The sequence below is a fragment of the Pangasianodon hypophthalmus genome, chromosome 13 (genome assembly GCF_027358585.1).
Source record: "Pangasianodon hypophthalmus isolate fPanHyp1 chromosome 13, fPanHyp1.pri, whole genome shotgun sequence".
NCBI classification, from domain to species: domain Eukaryota; kingdom Metazoa; phylum Chordata; class Actinopteri; order Siluriformes; family Pangasiidae; genus Pangasianodon; species Pangasianodon hypophthalmus.
The window spans coordinates 676,669-684,168 of record NC_069722.1 but is presented as its reverse complement, the minus strand read 5'-3'; the positions used below and the strand labels follow the sequence as shown (position 1 = coordinate 684,168).

Here is a 7,500-nt window from a genome sequence, read left to right as displayed (position 1 = left end):
AGGACGAGCGTCTACTCGCTGCCGCTTTCCCTTGCCTGGAAAACAAGAGGAGACGTTTTAGTTACTTCTCTAAATCCACACCAGAGTCTGATCCTTTTTTCCCCCGTAAGATTGTTGTTTCATTTTGTCTGATGATTCTAGATCACAACTTTAAACAGGTTTAACCCGAGACGCTTTAACTCTAGAGAAATTTCCCGACTCAAACATCTCAGTCGCCGACCGTCTTTAAACGAGACTCGACTCTTCACTCGACACTTAAATGAGCACAAAAATTTGACAATACGGTCTTTCGCACCGCTTTAGTTCCAGAACTAAACTTGCCGTACTAAAGTACTGGGTGATTTTGCGTGAACTATTTCCCAGTACGGTTTAAAGGGCTGCATTCGCACCGACAGCGGGCACTAGGAAGTGACGTAAGCCGGTCGACAGCGGCGTCATTTGTGCGCGGCGTTCAACAACGGAAACAAAGAACAACAACGTAAACAACCGGAGGATGGAGGACGCTGTGATCGGAGCTGTGTTTCTGTCGTGTCTCGCGTCCATCTATCGCTGTTCTCCATACTTGTGGAATAAGTCGACACTACAGTATGTTTACACGGCGTTTTAAATCATGGCGGGTGACGGCGTTTTCATACGCGTTTGGCCAATCAACATCTGCTTACGTCACGGATAGTACCAGTTGTTAGAGGTTAGACCCTGCTCCGGAGTAGGAGCTCATCTGGTTCTCGAAAAAGGCAGTCGGTACTAAAATCACACCCAGTTCCGGAGGTGCGAAAACGCCAAAAAGTGGGTAGTTCCACAATTAGTTCAGGTACTATGAAAAGGTTCCCACGGGGCGAAAGGCCCTATAGTGACGTTCGCTCTCACACGCAGCGGCGTTAAACGCACCGACGAGCTCCGTTTCTCTTTAAATCTTTCCGCCGTCGTTGTGATTGTTGTCACGATCTGCAAAATCCCCGACTGTACATTCAAAAGTATTTACTAATCTACAAAATCTAAAAGTGGAACAGAGCTTTAACTGGGTTTAAGATGGTTTTAAAACCCGAACTTTAACTGTAAGAGTAAAACCGGTTAGCGTTCGTACACCACACGGACACGTAGCGGCGGCCATCTTGTAAAGACGTAGTTTACAGTATGTATAAATCAGCCTTAATAGTTTAAGAGCACTAATTTCTCAGAGGTTTGTACACACTTATAGAACCTTCTGCTGGAATAAAAGTTTTGTTAAAAGTTTTTTAATCATGTACTGCTAACACTGAATTTTACAGAGACAGAGCGAAGCCCTGAACCACGCGTGGAGCTCACGTACACGCCCACTCACCCTTTCTCCGTCTCAGAGTCGGAGCTATCAGAGGACGAGGATGAAGACGACGATGACGACGAGGACGACGAAGAGCTGGAGCTGCTCCTGCTATCGTTCTTCTGTTGCTTCACGACTTCCTTCTCTGCTCTCCCGTTCACCGCGTTCTCTCCTCTGATTGGCCGCTCCTGGCTCCGAGTCGTGCGTCGCTCAGCAGGTGACTGGCTCCTCGAGCGACCCCTCGAGGTCTTTCTCGTATCTGATTGGCTGACGGGAGGAGATCTGGAGCGCGGAGGCGGTTGTCTGGAGCGTTTAGGAGAATCCCGAGCGGGACGGGGTGAGGAGGAACGAGAACGGAGCCTCTTCTCGGGCTTTCTGTCCTTCTGGGGATCAGGTTTCCTCTGAGGAGAGGGCGAGGACGAAGAGGACGAACTCGAGGAGGATGAAGACGTAGAGGAAGAAGATGGAGAGCGACGAGGAGGTGATCTTGCTTTCTTTTCTCTCTCTTTTTCACGTTCTCGTTCTCTCTCCCTCTCCTGCTCCCGCTCCCTCTCCCTCTCTTGTTCACGATGTCTCTCTCTCTCCCTCTCTTTTTCCCTCTCTCTCTCTTTTTCTCGCTCTCTCTCCCTCTCTTTTTCCCGCTCCCTCTCTCTCTCCCTTTCTCTGGACAGAGAGCGACTACTTCTGCGCCGATACGCAGGAGAAGGAGAACGACGGGACCTAGATGGAGAAAGAGAAATGATAATTGGCTTTGATAACTCCTCCAGTCATGTTTGTTGAGGTGTTCGGGGTGCCATTACTTACCTGTACGGAGGTGAGCGTCTGCGTGGGCTTCGTGACCTGCTGCTTCTCGTCCTCCTTTCGCGTGCTCTCTCTCTCTCTCCTGGCCTCCCTCTGTCTCGGTCTCTCTCTCTGTCTCGGCGCGAGGGCGGTGTCGCTCTCCTGACGCCTCGCTTCGGGCTCGGGGAGCGTGGAGGATCTGCGCGCTGTCGTGCAGGAGATCGTGACGGAGAACGTGATGGAGAACGTGACGGGGATGCAGCCCGTTTGTTCTGGATCTCCTCCTCCCGAGCTCTGGGTGGAGACGGCCGCTTTCTCTCGCTCGTCCTGTTCTTCTCTCGGCGCTCGAGGTCCATGGGCGTGTACCGGTCGCTCCCGCGCTCCCTGGACTTCTCCAGATCTTTGCCGTGGGTTCTTACGTTCTCCTCCGGACTGTATCTCCTTCGTGATGGAGGAGACGGAGGAGGGCTCGATGTCTCGGTGGGAGTGTACCTCTCTTTCCCTTGCTCTCTCTCTTTCTGTCGTTCCTTCTGAGGAGATGGAGATCTCTTGTCTCTGCCTCTATCCCTGTTGTCCTTTCGGGTGGGCGGAGCCTGTGTGGATACAGGGGCGGAGCTCTCCCTCTCTGTGGGCGTGTACCTGTCTGCGTCTCTCCCTCCATTCTCTTTCTCCTTCTCTTTCCGAGCCGCCGCCTGCGCTACGACGGCGTGAGGCGCCTCTTTACTTTTCTCCTTCTTTTCATCGTCGGAGGAGGAAGAGGAGGAAGAGGAGGAGGAAGAGGAGGAGGAAGATGACGATGAGGAACTGTCGGAGTCGCTGTCACTGCTGCTGCTGCTGCTGTCACTGCTGCTGCTGCTGCTGTCACTGCTGCTGCTCGAACCTTTGGATTTCTTTTTCTCCTTCTCCTTGCTTTGCGCTTTCTCTCTCTCTTTCTCCAGTGGACTCTTCTCCTGAGTTCTCCCCGGCCTCTCGTCCTCCCTCACCTTCTCGTCTCGTCTCTCCGTCTCGGCTTTGTCTCGGTCCGTCTTCCTGTCTCCCGTCTCCCCGTCTTTCCCGGAGGGTCTCTCTTCAGAGCGTCTCCTGTCTTTTTCTCGCTCTCTTCTCTTCGCCTCCTCTCGTTCCTTTTCTCTGTCGTTCCCTCGCTCGTTCTTCCTCATCTCCTCTCTTCCCTTTTCTCTGTCGTTCTCTCGCTCATTTCTCTTCGTCTCCTCTCGTCCCTTATCTCTATCGCTCTCTCGCTCGTTCTTCCTCGTCTCCTCTCGTCCCTTTTCTCTATCATTCTCTCGCTCGTTTCTCCTCGTCTCCTCTCGTTCCTTTTCTTTGTCGTTCTCTCGCTCATTTCTCCTCGTCTCCTCTCGTCCCTTTTCCCTGTCACTCTCTCGCTCTTTTCTCTTCGCCTCTTCTCGTCCCTTTTCTGCATCTCTCTCTCGTTCTTTTCTTCTCGCCTCCTCCCGCTCTTTCTCTCTCTGCTCCTCTCGCTCCCTCTCCCTCGCTCGCTCCGCCTCTTTCTGCTTTCCGTTGGAGCGTGGCGAGCGGCGGGCAGGTGACCCGGGCGAGTCGCTGGAGCGGGCTCTCTCTCTCCGTTTATCGCTCTCTCTGACCCGACTCTGCGGGACGGCGTCTCTGTCCCTCGTTCTGTCCCTGTCTGAAGGACGTGCGGGAGAAGACGCTCTCTCCTTCTCGCCGCTGCGTCCTCTCCGCGCTCTGTCCCTCTGCGGTGAAGGCGACGGCGATGACGACGAGTCGTGTCTTTTCTGGGGTTTGTTGTCCCTCTTCCTCCTCTCGTCCTCTCGCTCTTTCTCGACGCTCCTCTGCCTCCTGTCTCTCTGGCGTTTCGGAGACTGTGACGGAGAGGACGAGTCGTGTCTTTTCCGTTGAGGAGGTTTCTCTCTGTCTCGCTCCTCACTGCGTGCTCGTCTGTCTCTCTGCTGTTTAGGGGGCGGAGACCGAGACGGAGACGACGAATCGTGGCGTCCTCTTTGGGGCTTTTCCTTCACTCGCTCCTTTTCTCGCTCTCTCTCCCTCTCCCTCTCCTGGTCCTTCCTGTTTCGCTCAGGGGACCTGGAATGTCTCGAGGACTTCTACACGACAGAGAGATCATAACATTCCCGTTAACAACTCAGTCTCGCTCACTGCTGGCTCTAACGCAGCGTTTCCGGAATAACGCTCTCTTTAAATCGTACCTCTCTAACCTCCATCTTCTCCGGACTGTCCCTGTGGCGACCCCTGCGCTCAGGAGACCTGCCCTTCCTCCCCTCGTCTGCCCGGCTGACAGGCGGATTGTGCTGTTTCTCCTTCACCGCGACTGGTGACCTGCTGAACAACAGGAAAAGAGGCACGCGTGAATGAGCTGTTGCTATAGAAACGATAACGGTAACGTATTAGAACATTCGTTATAAATAAACCAGCTGCACTACTGTCAGAGCTGCTGTTATAGAAAACTAATCAACCAATCAGAACCCAGAATCCAGCAGCGCTCCGGTCTTTCTTTCTTTCTGATGCCCGATACCTGCGAGCCGAGCTGGACGATCCGCTGCGTCGCCGCCGCCGGCTCTTCGTAGGGGGCGGAGTCTCGTTTTCACTGCTCCTCTTCCTTTTATTCTTCTTTACATCCGGCCTGTCCTCAGACGAACTGTCAAACACACACACACACACACACACACACACAGGACTTTAATGAAGACAAACACCAGAAATAAAATAATTTGTAGTTTGGAGAAGGCAGGACTCACCTCCCGCGGTCACTCTGCACTGATCGCTCCCTAAACGCAAAAAAACACACACACACACACACACACACACATTAGACATTTCCGAAAAGCGTGCACACATTTTTTTTCATTCATGATAATTTTCTGGAAAACGTTTATGCATCTCTCGGATTTCAGCCGGAATACCGGCATAACATCCGGAACGTTCGACAGCGTAGGAGTAATCTTTAATCAACGCACTTTTTCTTTTTCTTCGTCTTGTTTTTTTTCTTCTCTCTTCGAGGCGATGGAGAAGGACTTTCAGAGCTGAGAAGAGAAGAGAAGAAAGACGGAGAGAGAAACCGCGATTAATCCCTCAGTAACAAACCGCGCTTTTCTTACGTTATTCTACTGCTGGTTGGTTTTTTTTTTTTTACCTCTCTCTACTTTTTTCTTTCTTCCTTTTCTTCTTACGGCTCTGTTTTCGAGTAGATGAAGAATCCGACTCATCAGAATCTTCAATAATTCTGTGAAGAAAATAAATAAATAAATAAATAAATAAATAAAGATCAGACTGTGCTTTGGGGATTTGAAGAGAGCGAAAGACTGACGAGATCTACAGTAACGACAGCGTGATTCATAAATCTCTCTCTCCCTCCCTCTCTTCCTCCCTCTCTCTCTCCCTCCTTCTCCTCCTCTCTCTCTCTCTTCCTCTCTCACTCTCTCACTCCCTCCCTTTCCTCCTCTCTCTTTCACTCTCTCTCTCTCTCCCTCCCTTTCCTCCTCTCTCTCTCTCTCTCCCTCCCTCCCTCTCCTCCCCTCTCTCTCTCTCTCTCTCCCTCCCTCCCTCTCCTCCCCTCTCTCTCTCTCACTCTCTCCCTCCCTTTCCTCCCCTCTCTCTCTCTCACTCTCTCCCTCCCTTTCCTCCTCTCTTCCCCCCCTCTCTCTCTCCCTCCCTCCCTTTCCTCCTCTCTTCCTCCCTCTCTCTCTCACTCTCTCTCTCCCTCCCTTTCCTCCTCTCTTCCTCCCTCTCTCTCTCACTCTCTCTCTCACTCCCTCCCTTTCCTCCTCCCCCCCCTCTTCCCCTCTCTCACTCTCTCCCTCCCTCCCTCTCTTTCCCTCTTACGCTCTCTCACTCTCCTCCTCTCTTCCCCTCTCTCCCTCTCTCTGTCTCCCTCTCTCACTCTCCCTCCCCCTTACACTCTCTCTTTCCCTGTCACTCTCTCCCTCCCTCCCCCCTTACACTCTCTCTTTCCCTCTCTCTCTCTCTTTCCCTCTCTCTCTCTCTTTCCCTCTCTCTCTCTCTTTCCCTCTCTCTCTCTCTTTCCCTCTCCCCCCCTCACTCTCTCCGTCTCTCCTCAGTGCACTCACTGATATTTCTGCTGCTGCATCCTCTCTCTCTCCAGCCTCTCCTGCTCTCTCTTCTCCCTCTCTCGCTCTTTACGCTCGGGGTGGAAGGACGAGCCGTCCACGTAGTCCGAGCCGATGCCGAACGCCTCCCTGAGCCGGTCGTTCTTCTGCTGGTTAGCGGCGGCGAGAGCGTGCGTCTCCGTCACGCTGCAGCGGAGAAAAAGAAAGAAAAACACGGTTAGTCATACTGAAGAGTTAAAACACACCACCCTCAAGCTTTCATCTGATAATACAATCAGACCTGCTGAGACTGAAGAGGAGTAATTCATGAGCGTGAGGACGAATAATAATACTGTTTGTCTAATGTTTTCACTGTTGATTTACAGCTTAAACTGTTAGAACCGCTGCAGGAGAGCAAACAAGCGTTGTTTTAATCACTTTCTAATTAATATACCTTTAAAATTACTGGGGTCATAAATTTGCACAGAAACTTTCACTGATGCTCAAGAAGGAAACACGATACATTAAGAGACAGGGGCGTGTAAACTTTTGGAAAGGATCATCAGATGGTGATCAAATTGTTATTATTTTGTATAAGATCTTATTTTTTTCATTTAGTCCTGCCCTTCAGAAACTACAAATCATCCAGAAGACAAAATACTAACAATTTACGCCGATCATCCTGTTCAAAAGTTTACACGCCCTTAATGCTCTTAACGCATCGTGTTTCCTTCTTGAGCTTCAGTGAACGTTTGCAGCTTCTGTAATAGTCGTGTTCGAGTCCCTCAGCTGTCCTCAGTGTGAAAAGATGGATCTCAGCATCATAGAGCTGCTGATGGAAAGGAGTCAGATACGCAGAAGATGGTGGAAAAGCAGAGAAGGTGCAGGAGCTGGAGGATTTTTCTGAAGAACAGTGTGCAGTTTAACTGCTCAGGACAAACAAGAGCCTCATGAACAACTTTCACAAAACATAAAAACAGTCTCTGATCATCAGGAAACACACACAGGATTAAGAATCGAGCGAATGGAAACTTCTGAACTGGTTCCTGTGTGTAGATTCAGTAATTATTGTGTCTTGTGGACTAGATAGAAACATCTGCTGTGTGAAATTATGATGATTATTCAGGGCAGAACTAAATAAAAACACAATGCATTTATTATGATCTTTCTTATCTTTTAAAAAAATTCTGAACATTTTGCAGATTCTGCAAGGCGTAGGGAAACTTATGACCCCAGCTGTACATGGACACGTACACAAGATGGCCGCCGCGTGCAGATCTTCAGAAGTTAACGCTAGATATCCGCATGCTGTAATACAACGTACACTAGGCTGTTATTGAGCACTAACACTAACCGCGTTTCTTAGAGTTAGCGTTAAAA

The 7,500-nt window shown here is 50.6% G+C and overlaps 1 protein-coding gene across 4 annotated transcripts in view; it reads right to left on the bottom strand.

Moving 5' to 3' along the window:
- Window positions 1-7,500, bottom strand: part of srrm2 (serine/arginine repetitive matrix 2) — a 13,664-nt gene that overhangs the window by 2,299 nt on the left and 3,865 nt on the right. For 2 of the 4 annotated variants that reach the window (XM_053239266.1, XM_053239268.1), the window contains exons 4-12: window positions 6,142-6,327; window positions 5,208-5,297; window positions 5,032-5,097; window positions 4,813-4,842; window positions 4,590-4,712; window positions 4,264-4,396; window positions 2,105-4,161; window positions 1,322-2,020; window positions 1-35 (exon numbers count right to left, since the gene is read on the bottom strand). The exon at window positions 1-35 is cut by the window's left edge and continues 31 nt beyond it. In XM_053239266.1, coding sequence (XP_053095241.1) covers window positions 1-35; window positions 1,322-2,020; window positions 2,105-4,161; window positions 4,264-4,396; window positions 4,590-4,712; window positions 4,813-4,842; window positions 5,032-5,097; window positions 5,208-5,297; window positions 6,142-6,327 — 3,419 coding nt within the window. The remainder of the gene's footprint in view (window positions 36-1,321; window positions 2,021-2,104; window positions 4,162-4,263; window positions 4,397-4,589; window positions 4,713-4,812; window positions 4,843-5,031; window positions 5,098-5,207; window positions 5,298-6,141; window positions 6,328-7,500) is intronic. The other 2 variants (XM_026911435.3, XM_053239267.1) reach the window with 2 other exon arrangements.